This window comes from Salmo salar, chromosome 06, assembly GCF_965601325.2.
Source record: "Salmo salar chromosome 06, fSalSal1, whole genome shotgun sequence".
Classification (NCBI taxonomy): Eukaryota; Metazoa; Chordata; class Actinopteri; order Salmoniformes; family Salmonidae; genus Salmo; species Salmo salar.
The window spans coordinates 39,442,973-39,464,589 of NC_138296.1; the positions used below are offsets into that span (position 1 = coordinate 39,442,973).

At 43.5% G+C, this 21,617-nt stretch overlaps 1 protein-coding gene across 4 annotated transcripts in view; it reads right to left on the reverse strand.

Moving 5' to 3' along the window:
* The window catches only part of LOC106607178 (protein TANC2), a 149,290-nt gene that overhangs the window by 78,192 nt on the left and 49,481 nt on the right, over positions 1-21,617 (reverse strand). For all 4 annotated transcript variants that reach the window (XM_045720468.2, XM_082976563.1, XM_082976564.1 and 1 more), the window contains exon 3: positions 3,670-3,766. In XM_045720468.2, coding sequence (XP_045576424.2) covers positions 3,670-3,733 — 64 coding nt within the window. In that variant the 5' untranslated portion in view covers positions 3,734-3,766. The remainder of the gene's footprint in view (positions 1-3,669; positions 3,767-21,617) is intronic.

Below are 21,617 nucleotides of genomic sequence, written 5' to 3' on the forward strand. Positions count from 1 at the left end.
TGACTAGGTATCCCCTTTTCCCTTTCACTTGCGTACAGGTTGAGGGATAAGAAGAAGAAAAAAAAAGAGGCAGCATACAAACCCTATGATATGTCTTTGAAACTAACAAAATAACATGGACATGGGAAGAGAGAATGCTAGTCATAAATGATTTGCCAGAACTAGTGGGGGGTCTTTCATATAAACAACAAGAGAAAAGCAGCAACTGCATCCCAAGGAAATTTGAAACAGACCATCCTTGGAGAAAAAAAGACCGCTTTACCAAGACCAACAGTTGTGGTAGTTTGGTGTCACGTTAGACTCTGTGTCACATAACAACCTTGTATTCTAAATGCTCCTCGATGTTTGCAGCAGTACAGCATTCTGGTCAACAGCTGGCTATGATTGAGCCCCTAACATCTCAAGAGAGAAAATGAGTAGACAGGAGTGCACCTCATCAACGCCAAACACCTCTGGCTCCGTGTCCCCCCCCCCACCTCATCGCCCCCTGCCTGCTACCCTCTGCCAGCCCACGACAAAACCACAATGGCCCATCTCCCACAGTGCATTACCTTCTTCTCTCTATTTCAACAGTATTCCAAAAATACTTTCTGCCTCAAGAGTAAGGCCAATGAGTTCATTTTCGGGCCCTTCAACATGAGACTACTGTGGTACACAGTCATAGTATCTTGTGACCTCTAATAACCTTGTATTACCCTAATTAGCCCTCTATGGCCTTTCATAACCATCTTTGGTCTGACAAGACAAGTAACTGAGGAAATCCAAAATGGCTTTCCGGTAAAACAGATACCACAGGCTTTTACCATAACTACCCTGGATAAAGGGAGAGGTTATGAAACATGAAAACCATTGCTTCAGATTTAGAGCCTGGACTACACTTGCCGCTCTGAATGGACTAGCCCGTTTGCTGAGTCACATTTCTCATTCTGTTTGGCTGGAACGGAGGAGCTCTGAACACACTGGGGTGGCACTGTTCTGAGGGTAAACATAGCGTAGAGCCGGACACTTTCCTCTCAGCGCTGGCTTTAGGAAGAAAAACATATACACCCGACGAGTAGTGGCCAAAATATACCACACCTCCCCACTAAGGTGCAGAACACAGTCATGACTGAGGTTGTACGTTGCCACGAAGACAGCCTTTGCTATAAGGAACTTCCACAACTTACAGAGACATGGAATTAAACGTAAGGTACTATCTATCGCTGGCTGGACCCCTGCCTTGAAAACTTTTCTGGCCCTTTAAATGGTGGCTATTAGCGAACTTTCAGCTTAATTGAAATGACAACGTGTCAAGAGTGGACACAGTGTGGAACAGAGGGTCTCTTGACACTGTGGCATGGTTTAAAACACTTTGTTACTGTGTATTTGGTTGGCTCAGGTTCTCTCAGGTCAGTTTATGAGCCTAAAGAACCTACTGTTACACTGTAGCAGAAATGTACACCAGTGAATCTCGAGTCTTGAGGAAAAGCAAGTCAGTTGATAACTGTCCAATGGTGGTACAACTTTACTTCCTCAAGCCATTGACAGTACTGTCCAACCTAGAGCACAATGTAACACATTTTACAAGTGATGCCTCTTCAGCATTCTAGTACAGTTAAATATCACACACACTGGTCTAAGGCACTGCATCTCAGTGCAAGAGGTGTCACTATAGTCCTTGGTTCGAATCCAGGCTGTATCACATCCGGAAGTGATTGGGAGTCCCATAGTGCGGCGCACAATTGGCCCAGCGTCGTCCGGGGTAGGCCGTCATTGTAAATAAGAATGTGTTCTTAACGGACTTGCCAAGTTAAATAAAGGTTACACACCCACACACCCACCAAAAAGTTATTGTTGGCATTTACGTATGTCCCCATTATCAGTAAAACATCATCAAAACCTATTTATTTCGCTTACTTGCTGTGCTGTTTCGTTGTTAATGTGTTCAGTTATTTCACTCTCAACCAGGATTTCATCATACATGTCCAGCAGTGAAGTTTCACCTGTGTCTGTCCATGGCCTCTCTTCCTCGGTGCACACTGTCACTGTGTCCGTTTCCATCTTGTCCAGCTGTGTATGTAACATTTCACGTAAAGCCTGTTTCTTGTCTGCATCGAAGTAGCGGTCCTTGTACATGGCATCGAGCATGGTGGCAACACCGTAAAGAGAGAATGCCACCTAATCGCTGGTTCACAGCCTGTGTCGGCAGTTTTGTTGAGCAGGTGTTTCAATGCCATGAGAGGGTATCACGTCTGCTGCAGGCGCAGGTGATGAGCTTTTTTCTCGAGTCAGTTGTTCGAATGGAGCTAGCTAGTGTGTTCATGTTTCCAAGTTTCAATCATTTTCTCAAATGCCATTGAAATGTCAGGAGCGGTATGACAAACAGCACAATCATGAGCAGGAAATACAACTTTCCTCAGTACGAAATCCTTGTCGACCCACTGTGCTGTCAGACTCATAATGCTCATGGGGCTGATATCGCTGGTCCAAATGTCAGTCGTGAAGCTAATAGCAGTGATGCTATTACTGTGTAATTCCGGTAGGGCAACATCTGAAAAATTGCGCACTTGGTAGTGTGTACCGGTGCTCAACCAGTCGGCGAAAGCCAACATCACCCACAACAGAGAACGGTTGATTGTCAAGGGCAATGAATTCCATTATCTTGGCGTTAATGGATTTCGCCTTTGAGTTGTCTCGCTGAAATGTTCTTACTCTTTCAAATGATGCTCGACTTCTTGACTGCTCAATCCACACAGCAGACATTGTGGGCTAGGTTAGGAATGCTGTGTTGCACGTGCAGCACAACATTTAACGTGGCATATATTACGTCGTGTACCTACGTTGTATAGGTATGCACGTCAGCTTTGACATCGGTTTTGCTGATGTTAAACTAGACATCGGGCAGATACCGACATTGGCATCTTTAGCTAATATCGGCCGATTCCGATATGTTCACCGATATATCGTGCATCCCTCATTTTTACGTTGCTAACATTTTGAGCCTGTAGGAACTACTGTAATGAAACTGCAAAATTATATTCACCATGCTGCAAAACATGTCCTTGGTCAGACAAAGACAGTAACATAATCGTGTAACTTACATTCATATAAAGTTTCTTCAAGTTAAAAGGAACTAATGATGGGAAACAATCCGTCTCCAGTTTCATGGGGACTGAAACCCTTTGTGAATGACCTCAAACCTCCATTTCCAGGAGATGAGTAACTTGAGTAAGAGAAGAGTGTGTTTGGGGTGTACTGTATAGCTGACTCTGCACCGATTTTTAGAGACGTGAACATAACCAGCTGCATCCCAAAGACGTACTTTACCAAGCTTCACACGTCTACTGATCGTGTGGCACGCTCCACTCCTAGTCCCTGGAGAGGGTGCCATCGGTGTGTAGTCACAGGTATCTCGTTCTGTACCGCGAGTCACGTTTTATCCCCCTAAAAAAAGCTAGGCAGACGCCAACTTGTGAAAGGAGGCAAGTAAAAGTGCTTAGGTTAATGACTTGGTTCCTCGCGGCAAAGAGAGACATCAATGGTAGATCTGTGACTTCAATAGCGGGCAATAACCACAGTTAGTAAGTCATATGTTGTATTATTGAAGCACATAGGTCAAATGTGAGTGACAAGCTTTACACACATATAGACAGACACACCACATACACAACACTGGTCAGACTGACTTACCACTGTTGCGATTTTTGCGGTTGGACTTGCCGCCAAGCAGCATCTTCAAGCTGTTCCTGAACATGACTGCACCGGTCTGCAGCGGCTATAGAGAAATCTGAAGAAGAAAAAGGGAGTGTTTTTAATGTAACGTAGGCTATATTTACTGATGCTGGTTATTATTTGTTGTCAGCATTATTCCCTTGGCATCTAAAGCTGGAATCGAGAGACTGAAAAATAGCTTCTACAGTGAGGGAAAAAAGTATTTGATCCCCTGCTGATTTTGTACGTTTGCCCACTGATAAAGAAAGGATCAGTCTATAATTTTAATGGTAGGTTTATTTGAACAGTGAGAGACAGAATAACAACAAAAAAATCCAGAAAAAACGCATGTCAAAAATTGTATAAATTGATTTGCATTTTAATGAGGGAAATAAGTATTTGACCCCCTCTCAATCAGAAAGATTTCTGGCTCCCAGGTGTCTTTTATACAGGTGACGAGCTGAGATTAGGAGCACACTTTTAAAACCTCTTGGGGCTAGGGGGCAGTATTGAGAATTTTGAAAAAAATATGTGCCCATTTTTAACTGCCTCCTACACCAACTCAGAAGCTAGAATATGCATATTATTGTTCAGGTTTGGATAGAAAACACTGAATTTTCTAAAACTGTTTGAATGGTGTCTGTAAGTATAACAGAACTCATATGGCAGTCAAAACCCTGAGACAAATTCTGACAGGAAGTGGATACCTGATGTGTTGAATTACCTTTAAGCCTATGCCATTGAAACACACAGGGGTTTATTAATTGTTGAGCACTTCCTATGGCTTCCACTAGATGTCACCAGTCTTTAGAAAGTGTTTTGAGTCTTATACTGTGAGAACTGAACGAACAAGAGCCTTGGAACGGTGATGGCCGATTAGACTCTTGCGCGTGAGTTCATGTTGGGTACTCTCGTTCCAAAACGTTTTAAAAGAGAATGCAAACGTCCGCCTTGAATATTATTCATGTTCTGGTTAAAAAAGGCACTAATGATTTATGCTATACAACGTTTGACATGTTTGAACGAACGTAAATATTTTTTTTCCCCTCGTTCATGACGAGAAGTCCGGCTGGCATAGATCATGTGCTAACAACACGGAGCTTTTTGGACATAAATTATGAGCTTTTTCGAACAAAACTACATTTGTTATGGACCTGGGATTCCTGGAAGTGACATCTGATGAAGAGAATCAAAGGTAATGGATTATTTACATAGTATTTTCGATTTTAGATCTCTCCAACATGGCGGTTAACCTGTATCGCAAAGCGTATTTTTCTGGGCGCAGTGCTCAGATTATTGCAAAGTGTGATTTCCCAGTAAGGTTATTTTTTAATCTGGCAATCCGGTTGCGTTCAAGAGATGTAAATCTATAATTCTTTGAATGACAATATAATATTTTACCAATGTTTTCGAATAGTAATTATTTAATTTGTTGTGCTGCTTGACTGGCGTTTATTGGAGGGAAACGATTTCCTCAACATCAACGCCATAGTAAAACGCTGTTTTTGGATATAAATATGAACTTGATAGAACAAAAAAATGCATGCATTGTCTAACATCATGTCCTAGGAGTGTCATCTGATGGAGATTGTCAAAGGTTAGTGCATCATTTTAGCTGGTTTTCTGCTTTTGGTGACGCCTGTCTTTGAATTGACAAAACATTACACACAGCTATTGTCAATGTACTCTCCTAACATAATCTACCTTTATGCTTTTGCCGTAAAGCCTTTTTGAAATCGGACAACGTGGTTAGATTAAGGAGATGTTTATCTTTCAAAGCGTGTAAGATAGTTGTATGTTTGAGAAATTTGAATTATGACATTTAATTGTTTTCAAATTTGGCGGTCTTGATATTTCACCTGTTGTTGATTGGGTGTACCAGGGGTGGGACGCTTGCGTCCCACATAGCCCATAGAGGTTAAAGGGAGTGCTCCTAATCTCAGCTTGTTACCTGTATAAAAAGACACCTGTCCACAGAAGCAGTCAATCAATCAGATTCCAAACTCTCCACCATGGCCAAGACCAAAGAGCTCTCCAAAGATGTCAGGGACAAGATTGTAGACCTACACAAGGCTGGAATGGGCTACATGACCATCGCCAAGCAGCTTGGTGAGAAGGTGACAACAGTTGGTGCGATTATTCGCAAATGGAAGAAACACAAAAGAACTGTCAATCTCCCTCGGCCTGGGGCTCCATGCAAGATCTCACCTCGTGGAGTTGCAATGATCATGAGAACAGTGAGGAATCAGCCCAGAACTACACGGGAGGATCTTGTCAATGATCTCAAGGCAGCTGGGACCATAGTCACCAAGAAAACAATTGGTAACACACTACGCCGTGAAGGACTGAAATCCTGCAGTGCCCGCAAGGTCCCCCTGCTCAAGAAAGCACATATACATGCCCGCCTAAAGTTTTCCAAAGAACATCTGAATGAGTCAGAGGACAACTGGGTGAAAGTGTTGTGGTCAGATGAGACCAAAATGGAGCTCTTTGACATCAACTCAACTCACCGTATTTGGAGGAGGAGGAATGCTGCCTATGACCCCAAGAACACCATCCCCACTGTCAAACATGGAGGTGGAAACATTATGCTTTGGGGGTGTTTTTCTGCTAAGGGGACAGGACAACTTCACCGCATCAAAGGGACGATGGACGGGGCCATGTACCGTCAAATCTTGGGTGAGAACCTCCTTCCCTCAGCCAGGGCATTGAAAATGGGTCGTGGATGGGTATTCCAGCATGACAATGACCCAAAACACACGGCCAAGGCAACAAAGGAGTGGCTCAAGAAGAAGCACATTAAGGTCCTGGAGTGGCCTAGCCAGTCTCCAGACCTTAATCCCATAGAAAATCTGTGGAGGGAGCTGAAGGTTCGAGTTGCCAAACGTCAGCCTCGAAACCTTAAATGACTTGGAGAATATCTGCAAAGAGGAGTGGGACAAAATCCCTCCTGAGATGTGTGCATACCTGGTGGCCAATTACAAGAAATGTCTGACCTCTGTGATTGCCAACAAGGGTTTTGCCACCAAGTACTAAGTCATGTTTTGCAGAGGGGTCAAATACTTATTTCCCTCATTAAAATGCAAATCATTTTATAACATTTTTGACATGCGTTTTTCTGGATTTTTTTGTTGTTATTCTGTCTCTCACTGTTCAAATAAACCTACCATTAAAATGATAGACTGATCATTTCTTTGTCAGTGGGCAAACGTACAAAATCAGCAGGGGATCAAATACTTTTTTCCCCTCACTGTATCTCAAGGCCATCAGACTGTTAAACAGCCACCACTAACACAGAGGCGCTGCTGCCTACATACAGACGTGAAATCATTGGCCACTTTAATAAATGGATCACTAGTCATTTTAATAATGTTTACATATCTTGCATTACTCATCTCATATACACTATTTTATACCATCTACTGCATCTTGCCTACACCGCTTGGTCATTGCTCATCCATATATTTATATGTATATATTCTTATTCCATTCCTTAACTTAGATTTGTGTGTATTAGGTAGTTGTTGTGGAATTGTTCGATTACTTGTTAGATAATGCTGCTCTGTCGGAACTAGAAAAACAAGCAACTCGCTACACTCGCAATAACATCTGCTAACCATGTGTATGTGACCAATAACATTTGATTTGATTTAAATTGCAAGTGGTGGGATAGTGCAATGGGCAGATGAGGTAAAGATATTGCAAATTCCATAAAGATCACCACGGAACACCACAACGGTACAGAAGGTAAATTGTACTATTCTGTCACCTAGTAAATGGTTTTACAGAATTCAGGTACTTAACAAGAACAGCAATTTCTCACAGGTAAATTATTCATCCTCTTATACACACTGACATATTCATAGTCTCTATGAGGAAGAGGTGAATATAACATTAGCAGCCTGGTGGGGGGGATTTTGTTCCTTCCTGTGTGTTATAATAACTCTTCAATCATGAGATTTGTCATGCTTCACTGAATTACTTAAGGAATATTTTAGTACCGTCGTCAAACAACGTTCACACCCATACGACTGATAATTACTGGTGTGTGTATGTGTGAATGTATAGGAGTACGTTTGTTCAACAGGGTTTGAAATCATGTTCATTTGTGTCTTTGTAATGTGCAAAGTAGTATCAGTGCATATGTATGTTTCTGAGCTTCTTTTTAGCTTGCATCCGGGTGCTTTTGAGTGAGTATATGAGAGAAAGACCAAGAGAGATAAAAGGAAAGAGGGAGAAAAAGATTGTGTCCGCCTGCCTATCCTTTTTCTTGCTGCCACGCTGCATGATAATTAAGCAGGAGAAAGAGACAGTTGTGGAATGAGTGGAAACATTGGCTCTCCTCAACGCAAATAGAGGAGGCCTAAAATGCCGCCTGAGCTTCGAACAGCAATCCCTTTACTAAGTATCGAGTAGACCCACGCGTTTAGTGTCTTGGGAATCTTTGGTACCACGCTGTTAAAATCCTCCTCTGCTTTCTTCGGTCACATTACAGCTTTTAGAAAGAGCCGACTGTGGTTCCCTCTCATACTTATCCTCTTCAACATCATCTTTATAAAGTTTGGATTAGCCATTTTGGCTTTTCAGGTATTCTCTCGTGTTTGGCTAATGTCATACATTTTTCACACAAGGTGTCAAACATGGAGAACTACGACCACGCCTACTCCAGGTCGAGGCAGAAGACAAGGCGCTTTTTGAGCCGACACTAGGCTTGGGCGGTATCCAAATTGTCATACCTTCATACTGACCTTGCGCAATACCTGGATATTCGGTAACACCGGCACTGTACAGGGGCGCTGTTTTCAAACCCCACTGAGACTCTGTACTCAAACTAGCAAACCAAATGCACAACTGCAGAGCATTCAGCAAATTCTAGACAGTTAACTTAATAGTTATAAGATATCTAGCTGGCAAACATTTAGTTGTGAATTCCATATTGTAACTAGATCACCTGGCGCAATGCTGTACAACAGTGAGTGAATCACAAGGCTCCGGTCTCTCGTCGTAGTGCGCTTGTAAACAAACACCACGTGACTGGGGACTACCAGTAAGCTTCATAATGAAAAATTATGTGACAGGTGAAATGAAGAAGGCAATCTTCTTTATTTCCTAAAGTACTGCACAAATTGACTGCAGGTATTTCCTTAAAAAGTAGCAACAAATATTGAAATGTATATAAAAAAATAAAAAAAGTTAAAGGTATTGAAAAAGACCCCGGTATAAGGTGTATCGACTAAGCCTATCTGACACACAACCAGTCCTGAGCTGAGTGCACACCAAATAGAGGCAATTAGCAGCATTAGTGTTCCTGATATTTAAGGAAAACCAGAGACCTTTAAAAACTCTTTCAACTGGTGTCAGCTAGTCAGTGCCACAGAGTCAAAGGGAGAGGACTCTGTTCCAGGGAGACTGTAGTTTCAGTTTGGCTTGGTGCTTTTGTGTTGTACACTGGGGGGGAAGGTAACTGTACAGTAACAGATGTTCCATGTTAAAGCTGGGGAATGACTCAGCAAGACACTGGGCCCTGTGGCTTCTTCTGGCAGCCCACGATGCCAAACAACATCAACAAAGACAAGCCAGCGTGAAGCTCCCCCGACCTAGTCTCTCCTACCCTATCCTGTTCCTTTCTCCCTCCACCCCCACACCTGTAGCCTCTCTTTTCTTCAAATCCTCATTTCCCCCCCGTTTCTCACTCCAGTCAATCCTCTTTTCAATCTCTAGTGTCTAGTTTCTTCTAGACACGGTCTTATTCATCTCCCTTCTCTTTATCCTCCATTCCACACTCTTTCTCAATTTTTGCTAACAGTACATGTACCCTCCATATGTCCGTGTATTTCAACTGTAACTCAGACCCCCCTCCCTTTGTCTCTCTCTCCCCCACAGGGGGTCTGTGGCCGTGGTCTGACCGCAGTCGGCTGTCCCTTGTGCCATTTCCTGGAAGCCTCTGCTTCGCCCCTCTACTTTACCACCACCCCCATGACTGTAGCAGCATGACGTGGCAGAAGAAATCAACAGCCTCCTTCACTTTGACTCCTTTAATCTGTTCGTTCGATACAATCCAGAGCTCCTCTGGTTCACTCTCTCTCGGTGTCTAAAAAAAACAACCCACACAGCGAGCCAGATCGGACATAAAGCACAGCGAGGGTGGCTGGCTTAAACAAAGGCAGCCATTCTGAGCCGAACAGACTTCCTTTAACGTTTTTATCTCGACGGGCAGAGCTACATCTTCTTCATTCCCCACCGGGAAGTGTCTGTTCTAGCAGGGAACTCACAATGAGCAAACATTTTTTTTCTACACATGTTCAATTGAACGAGCAAAGCTAATAAGAAGTTGATAGCAGTGTGTGTGTGTGTGTGTGTGTGTGTGTGTGTGTGTGTGTGTGTGTGTGTGTGTGTGTGTGTGTGTGTATGTATGTATGTATGTATGTATGTATGTATGTATGTATGTATGTATGTATATATATATATATATATATATATATATATATATATATATATATATATAGTTTGAGATGTATATATATATGATTTCATTACTTTAAATGTAATTTGCATTGTGCATTTACTGAGACATGTCAGTCTACTTAACCGTAGGCCCATGTCTGAACCCCTGTATATTATGTACATTACAATAGCCTAGTGCCTTTAGCGGCATGCTGGTCAAGGTATTAGTCAGGCCTGATTATGGCAGAAGCCCAGCAAATGCAACACACATGGGTTGGTGGGTGGTAGGTGGAGAGAGGGAATATTTACACATTTTTGTAGTAAATCAAACCATTTTTCTCATACAACAATCCAATGACCCAGCCCTCCTTCCCTATCTCACAGGGGAAGAGTGGGGAGAAAGGAGGGAAATTACTTGGCAACCTCCAAAAGAAGCACACTGCTTTTAGTCAGTCAGAAGCACTTCACACAATCCTCCCGTTACAAGAACACTACCTGGTGCCCCACAGGACAAGCACACCTCGACACCTCCAAGCGCCTTCTAGGCTTTAAGTCAACTGCCATGTTGACTTATGTGTTGCCTTTTCTCTCCTCTTGCCATTGTGCTCTTCATGTGGGGAAGGAAAAGGGGGCCCGGTGCCCACTGGAGCGTGGTACTGTGTAATTAATGAGCCGCAGCGTGGCGGCGCAGCCCTCCACCATGACCTTACACAGCAGCTTCGCGGCTTACGCTAACAGCGTCAGCAGAAAAACAAACCTGGCATCAGGGCCTGTCAGACGGGCACCTGTCGTCGACAAGGCTACAGGGACAAGAAATGAGATCTGACGCCGAATCCAGATTAGGACGCGATGTGACCTTATCCAAATGGCATAGCATCCGAGAAGAGAAGGGGCTAGTTTGACAATCTGTCCCAACAAGTGAAAAGTTAAGTGATACATTTGGGCGAGTGAAAATGAGTGGCTGGTAATTGACATGCAAGGAGAATAGCAATCTAAGACAATAACCAGCCTGCTTGTTTGTTTGGTAGCTTGAACACACAGGTGTGTTTATGTGTCTGTTTGCGGTACAGAAGGAAGCATCTTCCCTGAACACTCAGCAACATGCCATCAGCAGCCCCTCCTTCCCTCCCCTTGGAGGCCCGATCACAGATGCTAGGCATATGTTCTAGAAAATGGCGATTGGAGGCTGAACCTTCATCAACGCTATTGTGTGTTCACTCAGACAACAACCCATCCACATAGCCCATGCTGAGGGGCACAGAGAAACCTTGGAGCTGAAAGAATTGTCTAAGACTGCCCTAGAACTGGGCAGGGTTTATCTCTCCAGTTCTGCATGGCCTGGCCTGCTCAGAGGCTTACTCGCATGCCGCAGTAGCACCAACGGAATTAGACCGGCTGACTGTGTTTTCACCGCTGCTCCATAGTGCAATCAATACTGTTATTCTTTAGGATTTGCTGCTGCCACAAAACAGGGCTGATATGGGTGTGAAAAGTGAAGGGATGTGTACAGTACTACCACGTTGGTTGAAAGGGTACATATTTTAACCTTTTAACAGGCCTCTGTGAAAACTAAGGGGGGAGGTTTTAGAAGTTGTCATAATTATTCCTGTTATCCTAACAAATACACGCTACAACATCAACTATTCACGCTCAGAGGCCCATCGGAACCATCCGTCTAGGCAGTCATTAACGTTAGTCATTGTTGGTTTTTCAACACATCTGCTCCTTTACAACATCACAAAGGCCACAGTAAAACCATCAGATGACCTGTATGATTGAAGATAGTTGTAGGGCATAATGTGCCCACCTGCAACCATTTTTGAATGATAATCAAGGGACACTGTTAGCATGTTTACTTAAAAGATACCAAAAATACATATGAAAAAGAGTTTCAGCAGCAAAATCACCCCTCGTTCCAGACCAGACCCCCACAAAAGAAACAAAAACAACCCATCAACTCCGTGGTAAAATCCCCCACTTTAACGGACAAGCAGGAGGAGGACGGCGGGAGGGACGGGGCTAAACCTACATAGGGTCCGTCCCTAAGCTGCCACGCACACTGCCAACCGCTCAGATGTCCATTTCAGTCGCGCCGCTGCACCTCTTTAGCATTCTGGAGACCCTGCCCAGAGGGACTGCTTTTCGGAGGGAGGGGGATAGATTTTCCCCTCACACGGCCTCTCAGATTACGCTCAACTCACATCACATCTTTCCCACTCTATACCTGATTATGGAATTCTCTGTTCCTCTCACACTAATAGGAAAGCACTTTAGAAAAGGCTAGCTGAGAGCCAGACAATGCTTTGCCTACACCACCTATCTCTCCCCCCATGGAGAGCTAGCGGTCGATACCACTGCCTGGTTTGAACAGTTGGCTTACTGGCTCGCCGATCATTACCTGCCTGCCAGTCAAGCATAGCGAGCTCTACTGCACTCGAAAGGTGAGGGAAGAGAAAACAAGCTTTAAACTTGACCGAGTGAGGGCAGGGACTCCTGCAGAACCACAAGGACTTTGAAGTAAACTAAGGTAATGGAATGGATGGTATTGCACAACGAGTTCACAGACTCACTTCAGTACGTTTTTCAGAAAGGCTTTGGTTTTGGAGAATAGTAATCATTTTTGAACGGGGTATAAAACATGTCATACATAGAGAAGGTTTACAACCCTGAGACAGGATCCCCCATCTCTCCCTTTAAAAAGTTGCAGTCCTGCCCCGCTTTCTTTGAGTGCGCTGGATGACTTGATGCTTAACTCTCAGAATGTCCTAACCAAAAAATATGATTCTTTCCAGTTTGAGGAGACTAGTATATCCAAAACTAATAAGAAGAAGCAAAAGGGAGTCCGCACAAAAGCCAGTGTGCTGTGAAGTGCACACACATTTGCTTCCTCCCATCAGAGTAGGCTACATCTCTGATAACACCACATTTGTACAGGGCACATTAGTGGTGACTAACAATCACCTCTAATCGATGGGATGAAAGCTTTTGGTTTCAATGCTGCAATTGCTCAAGAGAGAAAATTAGTTTCAGCTCAAGGATTCCATTTTCCGAAACTCTGTATAGCTCTCATCTCAGAGTTGGGAGGCACTGAATAAGTCCTTTATACTCCAGACTCAAATCTGACTTCTATAACAGACTGTGAAGCACTGTTGTGTTTATCGGTCTACAAGAGCTGAGAAGCATTTATGATAATCCGCTATCATGGATCAGGGGCTAATGTGAATATATATGATATTATCAAAATGAATGGGTCCTCCCTGGTTGAAGAGGAAGTTGTAAGCCATGTGATTTTCCTCGTGGAGATGAGCCCTGAAAGCCTATTTTTGTGTTTGAATGCTACATACTGTTGCCTCAGTTAAATATATAGGCTAATTTAGCCTAGTTTGTAACTAGCTGGATCCCAGGAACTCTGAAAATAAAACAAGACATGATCTTGCCAGTATGTTGCCTGCATCACAACCTTGCATATTGCTTTGACTACCTATGCTCTTGTACAGCTCAGTGCAGTACTCCCTTTTAAATCACATTTCCTAAACAGATATCTAACTATATAGCCTAACTAGCTAGCTTACCTGTCCTAAAACTGTGTACCACACAAGCATAGCCAAGTGATTCAGAGAGACTGTGACAGCAGTAGGAGAGAGAGTCAGTGTGTGTTGCAGTACCCAGCTGCTACCTCAGCATGACCGTCTCACACTGCCAATCCACTTCCCACGGCAGAACATAGGGAGTACAACAGGAGTGTTACAGCAATCTCAAGTTGTTTGTTTTCAACAGACCGGGAGAAAAGCACCGACTCATAACATTAAAGAGGGGGAGGAGGTAGGGCAGCTAGAGTATGGAGCTTTACAGGAGGCTTGGTAGAAAGCCAAGAAAGAGAACCAGCATTAAATCAACTTAATACACTTACTCTCCTCGTCCCTCCTCTCATTCCTCTATATGAATATGTTCATTACAAATACAAGTTATGAAAATAAATTACCTACACCATTTTGATGGTGTTAAGAGTTCATTGTGAAGGCAATCCAAAACAGTAAATGGTTTAGTGTTACAACTGAGAGGAGTAGTTCAGGATAAAGGAAGTAACAAAGGACAGCCTCCACAGTGTGCTGTAAGTAGAGGCAGAGCGTGTCAAGGCCGTGTGTCAGGTTGTGATAGAGATCCCCATGACAACAGTCTGGCACTGACACCATTCATTTCTCTCTCCAGGGGGGGCCTTTTTGAGCTCTGAAAACAAGATGTCACTGTTGACCTCTCGCCCCATGAAACGGCGGGTCATTGTTACGCCCAGGAGGCACTGTGGTGTGTCGTACGATCTGTTCCCTTTGGAGGGTCTCGCATGTCGCAACATGACGCTGTTTGCTGTTTGAGCTGATGGGTTATTCTGTTTCTATGCACTGAATGGGGTGGGTGTCATCGGGGGTGTACAGACACTTTAGTGCAAAGGTTCAGGTATTGTTCAAATGGGGTCCTGCTGCCTCTTCTGCTTTATCTGGCGTCTGACTTGTGCACACAACCAAACACGGATGATGAAGTCATCTTATCGTTATCCCAAGGTAAATACCATTGAATACAGAATCAATGTGCTGACGTTTACACTAGAATGTAATTTAAATCTCATCATAACCTCACTGTAGCAGTTACTATACACATCTTTGCAGGGAGATATGATGGCAGAGAGGCCTCAACTTGCATCACCTATTCTACAGTAGAGGGCCCCCAACTAGGTGGGGGACTGGGGGTGTTGTCTCTGTAGACTAGAGCACACTGAGTTGTGCAGGCTTAATGGAGAGCATGCAATCAAAGGGTTCACTATTTCAAAAAATAACTGAGTGTGCTTGTTCCGTTAGGTTTCAAAGAGCTCCACATCTCACTTCTCTACCCTTTTGATTTTTGTACATTTCACATAATTGCATTCCTGCGTCCAGCCGCTGTACAACATGGGCATGCAAAGTTTCAGTTTGATCTGCATTCCTGAGAACCATCATAAAAACAAGGTTGTCAATTAACCAAAGTGATGACAACAATAGCAGTAAGGAAGTGTCTAAATATAACTTGCTTCATCTAATTAGAGGACGATCTACTGTATATTTTCGGATATTTACGGTCTTTTGATGACGGCTCTGAAGAACGCGGACATTTTCCATTGTACTAACAACAGCTGAAGCGAAACACATTACCGTACCACACTGGATTTGAATGCTCTATTTTTTTTTGGAGGAGATGAAGGGAGAGAAGAGCCTGAACAGATTGAGCTTCTGCCTTCTCATCGTGTCATCAGGTTTCACACTTCCACCTTTGAAGCCACTAGGTGGTGAATGAGAGCCCACAGGCTTGAGGACCACACTGGAACAACAAAATGGCCCTAGACTATTATTCTGCGGGAACCTCAAACAATAAATCAGCTAAGGGTGCAGAGTCCAGGGAAATGGGAGGGGAATGGAAGAGCGGTAGAATTTACAGTACTGGTCATGGCACTGTTTCCTGGGTTTGGTTTTTGAATGAGCTCTGGGGAGGATCAAGGTGCACAGGGATTTGGGCCCTGATCCAGTGAGCAACAGTAAAGCTGATAAGAGAATGTCATTTTAGAGGGACGTCAAGTTGCTAACGGCTCCAGTTTCTGCAATCTCATGTTGATTTTCTGGTAAGTAACCATGTGTAGTCTGAATTAGGAATGTGACAAATGGAAAATGTTCCTTAACGCTTAAACTGCCATTTCTTTTATTGGTTTTTCGTTAAAATGATATGACATTTTCATAAAATTCCATGCGAATTCACAATGCAGCTGCGCTGCTGCCAGCAACAGTTTGGGTTTCACAGTGCATCCATTTCAGATGGCTAAGCACTGCACAGGTACTACCATTAATGTACCTCAGAAATGTAAACTTTGCGAGGTGGAACTTTCTCATTTAACTTCTCAAAGTAGTCCCATACAGGACTTCGCTGCTGTCGCTTGCCTTTCTCTGCCATTTTTCCAAATGTTAACAACAATGACGTAGTGGTAGAGAGTCAACGCCAAAATAATTGTTTCCTCGACTCTTGCACGTTGACGACTCCCATTTATAAGTGTCAAGAGTTGATTCCAATAGGAATCGACTCCTAAGATGTATTCTTTTTTTAAACGGAGGAGACTGAGTAGCTGCCGTACTTCCAAGAACAAACACTTGCATCTTTAATAGCGAGCTAGCAAGGGACGGGACAGAGTGAGGAAGGGCACAGCATAGGCAGGTTGGCCACCAGGCAGACAGTCAGAACCGTGTACTCGGCCCATCTATCGGCAATCAAAAGTTGTATGTTGCAATGGTACAGATGCAACACTTAGCTCTCACAGTCACACATAGCATCTGCGCATGTGCACAGGTTCACTTGACGACGTTCACAGCGTGGTAGCCAGGGCACCAAAACCCTGGAGAAGTTGACCTCGCACTTCACTCTTAGTTGTGGAAATTGACCCACTATGAGGTTTACTTTTTACATCGACTTCATATCGTTGAGTGAGTCTAGCTTTAAATTATACAACTTTCCCCAGGCCTTTATAGCCTATCGTCCAGTTAGGCTATGACACAGAAAATAGTTTTTGTGATAACTGCTCTGTGATTTTAAGTTTGTAGGGGGAAAAAAAATTATAATAATAATCTTAACATTAACAATTCCAACTTCGTTTTAACGTTTAAAAAGTTCACCCCCCTAGTCTCAATGCCTTCTAGCCAGGTAATGATGTTAGTACAAGACCAAGGACTTAGAATAGGCAGTTTATCTTCCTGCATCAGTATCACGTCCTTCCCCAAAGCAAAAAAAAGTAAGGGTATTGGTGAGAATTGTCTAGACAACAGAAAACAAGGGCTGGGAAAAATGTCAGCAATATTGGACATTCCAGCTCCTGGATGCTCCAACAGGAAGAACTCTCGCAATCCTCCTGCTGTTGTGATTAAGTCATACTTTGGTAGATGACAATGTCTGACAGTTGTAATGCCATTATCTTCCTGCCGAAGCATTTCATGTGACATGTCAAACCCATGCTTTACTCACAGGGATACGTCATGTCAGCATGCAGCTTTCTGACACCGTCGTTCTCTGTGACAGCATTGTGCCCCTCATGCCCCCTGAGTCCTGACACGGTAGCAGCTGACTACTGTAGCAGGCGGAGGGAAGCTGCTTTTTGCTCCCCGACCTTGTGAGGTCTCAGAGTGATCAGTTACAATGGCAGGAGAGCAAGCCTCTGTGCCAAACAAAATGGCAGAGGGTGGAAACCGAGAATGTCTTGGTTTAATACGTTTTGATGGGTTTGTTCTGCGCTGCTGTTTTCACCACGGGAAGGCTCCTGTTGGGAAGATGCCCCGCCGTGAATACTTTTCCGACTGTGGAGACATTTCATGACAACCCAAAAAAAGCATCTTTACACCATTCTTGTGATAGGTTTCTCACGCCACAAGATATGGTATTGTCCTCTCTTTTCCTTGCAATGTGAAAGCAGTGCATGTCTGACAGAGCATGAGCTGGTGCATTTCTACAAAGCAGTGGATGGCAGTAGATGTAGATGGGCAGAAGGGGGGCAAGGTGTGTTCATAACATGCTTACCGTGGAAAGCAACCGTGGCAAAACCTTTCAGCGGAATACAAATACGCCAGCAAGGCAATTCCAGAAGACGATAACGATTGTATTCAAATTGAAACTCTAATTATAATGCATCAGTTAGCGACAGTGGATGGTTGCATAGCAACAGTGGTACCAGACTGCTATAAAATGGAGGGAGATACAGGCTACACTGTATATGAATGTGTGTGCATGTCCATGTCTGTGACAGGTTTGTTTAGCAAAGGTAAACACACCAGATGAGAACCAGAGCCATATAGAGTTAGGCCAACTTTTAGAATTTTGAATGTTGGACTATTTCTAGACATTCAGGGCCATAGCATTGTTGAAATATTCCCCATGTAATGTTAATGGGGCACTAACATGGCTGCCATAAAATGCTGAAGTGTAATGTAAATGCATAATAATTAAGAAAGCACATTGGCCCAACTTTCTATATGGCTCTGATAAAAACTATATTTTCCATTACTAGGATAAGAAATGACATTCATTCATGCATATATGTATGTGTTCACCCATCTATCCATGTACGTATGAGACACCCTAATGACATTTTTCCTTTCAGGTTCTGAACCGCTGAACTTGTGACCGACAAACACTTATAGCCAATTGAAGTAGCTAATGAAGTGTAGGCACTTTCCAAGAAGTCTCATTCCTTCTCTTTATGTGGTGTGCTCTTTCACTTGTACTATTTTGTCTTTCTCTCTGTTTGTTTCAAATCCACACAAGTTAGTTCCATTATCCCTGGGCATCCATCTGAATCCTGAGCGCTGCTCCAGGTCTTTAGAGGGGAGTAATTCCTGACGTGCTTTTGTCCTCCGCTTTGCATGACAAAGGACTGCAAAATCACCCTTGGGATTATGAAAGGGAGAGGACAGTGTTTTATATAGGTGTGTGGCTGGGCCGAGGGGCTGGGAATGTATTGAAAAGGACTGATGAGAGATTCTGCAGCGCAATCGTTTTTTGGGGGGGATGGCGCGGATCACTTTAACACTCCCACCCACACAGCTTTGTGTGCACTGCTCACTCACTGGCACATTAAAGTGCACATCGATCCACACACACACAAAATCATGCCTCAAGTATCAGGTTAAAAACACACACCGACCAGACCATTCTCAAAACCCCACTACGACGAGCTACCTTGCAACACTCAACATCGATATAACCTTCGATTTCCAGGATGGGGGAAGCCATTTAAAGCTTAGTCCGTACCACCCAGACAAGATTGTTGCTTTGCATCATTGTCTTCTCAGCAAAGCACACAGCTAAAGAGAGTTCGAGGAATTATACCATTAAACATGCTGTCAGGATGATGCAGCGATACGCTTAAACCTACCATCGCCACAACACAAGGGTGAACATTGGAGATCTATCAATCGTACAGGAAGAAATTCAGATACTTTGAGTACAATTAACAGATACAACACGGCGCTGACGTCGTTGGCAGGAGGTTGAGGGCTTTAGACACTGTAATCCTGACATAATGCATTCAGAACTGAGCCTAAGTGGGTGAAGACCTGGCGCTGAATCAAACTGCTGTGTGTGTTTTCTTTACCTTTCACACTGCTAAGACCCGGCACAGCTGCCTCTTTGATGAGGCCATTCCGCTAACACACAAGGACAGGATATCCTTCAGGAGAGTGGGTGTATGGAGGTGTGTATGTGAATGTATGGGGGGGTCTGAGGGTCTTTTGCGCTCCCTTATACTACAGTCGGTCAAGCGGATGTAGAACATGGAAGTAAAGACCACGTCCTAAAACCAAATCAGGAAACACTTGAAGGTTCCCCGTACTCTGATCTCACAAATACAATAGTGGTGTAGTGAACCCCTGGATTAGACATCATTTAACAGTATTACTGTATAACAGTAATGAGACAGAAATCATTAATGGCTCGCAGTAATTTACCAGTACTAGATTATGTAATCTAGCTCTAAGAAAACAAAGAAAGTAAGACTTAATTGTTTAGTCAACGAGGATGTTAGTTTTGTGAAGACGCAAGCGGGTTTATAGGCCGTCAGTGGCCTCAAGGTGATGTGTGTAATAACTAACCTGGAGTAACAACCCCCACCCCCCGTGGCTAATGGCTGTAAATGGACAGTCACCAGAATCAATGCATCATTTTCTGAAGCCTGACCTACTTTCTTTTCTTCAGGGAAACCAGCAGATCCAGGGCTATCGATAATACTGTCTTGATTCATTACACCAGAACAAAAAATATATATTTTCCCCAAGACAGCCAGGGGTTTGGAATAAAATGTGGTATGGGCCTTTTATCATCTGGGTTGATGTATAATGTGATTTGGTCTAGCAAGATAAATGGGCAGCAGTGTGCTGTAGTGACTAGGGAGAAGTAAACAAAAAGCTGCATTTTACATTATGCTGGGTCAGCACATTCCCTGAGGGTAAAACTGGATTGAAATAATGTAATTCCAAGTATCTACTGGGATACTAGTCAGTAGGGGTGGTGATGTTGGGAGGCAGTCCTTTTAGCCAGGCTGTCTGGATTGACACAAGCCCCTGATAGAAAGGATAGGACAGGAGACAGGTAGACAACCTCATTGGATCTGACCATAGCGGCAGTAGATGTCTGCTCCCTTTCAGACCCCCCAAGTGTCACTTGCTTTATCCTCAATGTAAAGGTGTGTTTTGGTGACTCAGCTGTGATCTATTTAGCGGATTGACTTGAGGCAACACCCTGTTCCAGCTAAGCTAGACCCGGCCAAGCAAGGGAAGGCCAGCAGCACTGGCCAGAACAAGATAATATCATGAGATGTTATCAAAGAATGGCTCGACTTACCACACACTTTGGGCAATATAACTCCATTTAGCATTGTATGGTTTTTAATATTTCTCCGTTTAGATCTTTATCTGTAAGGCGAGATGGAGCACGGCAGGGGAAATTCTGTACGATATGTTCAGAAATCTAAGCAGTCTGGTGGTAACACAAAGCGTCTTGAACCACTAACGTCTCATCAAGCCGTCAACACAAAACCACTACCACAGAATGTGCTATAAAACGCCTTATTCCAGCCTATGACAAAAGAGGTTGATAAAGCACCCTGGAGTCTGGCACCATCCAGTCTAGCACCCTTTGGCAGAGCACAACACTATCAGATACAGTAGCAGAGTAAAAACCAACTTCACTGCACACATTAGTGCTATGGTATGTATTGCATTGACAGCTTGTAAAGCCATTTGGCAACATCTTTACCCCTGTCAGAATGGCCCTACAGATGGAGAGCAACAGATCTGCAGTAGCCAAGACCTGTACTGTAAAAAGAGTGTGACGTTGATTGCTGCACTGTTAGTGTCTCATTAAACAAGATCAAGGATAATACATTGCGTGTCACTATATGTCCCTCACAACCACACCATAACTTCTGTGGGGCTTCTAGAATCCTATCATGGAATGCTATAATGTCACCAACAATGAGGTGCAGATGAAATGTGACATCGCCATGGAGATGTCTCAGAAGTGTGCAGACAATAGAACATTTCATTTTCAGCCAGAATAGTTTGTTGTCAAGCGCGTCATTAAAGACGTAGGCCCTGTTATTACAGGCTTAGCAGTCTACACTCGAAGTACAAAGAACCGCAGTGGATTTGAAACAAACAGAGAGCGAGACAGAGAGGGCTGCTCTGTGTATAACCCATAAGAGTCTAAGCCCCGTCTAAGCCGGGGGTACTACTAAGCTGTATGGAATCGTTGCTATTTGATTTGGAATTTTAAGACCCCTTGAAGTATCCCAAAAAATATATTCAAAAAAATACTTGATGAAAACAAATGTTTGACCTTACTGCTATTAGCCCATACAAACGCATTGAATAACAGATTCACTACACGGAACAACAGTCCCTCCCAAATATCTACAGGAAGTTTGTTCT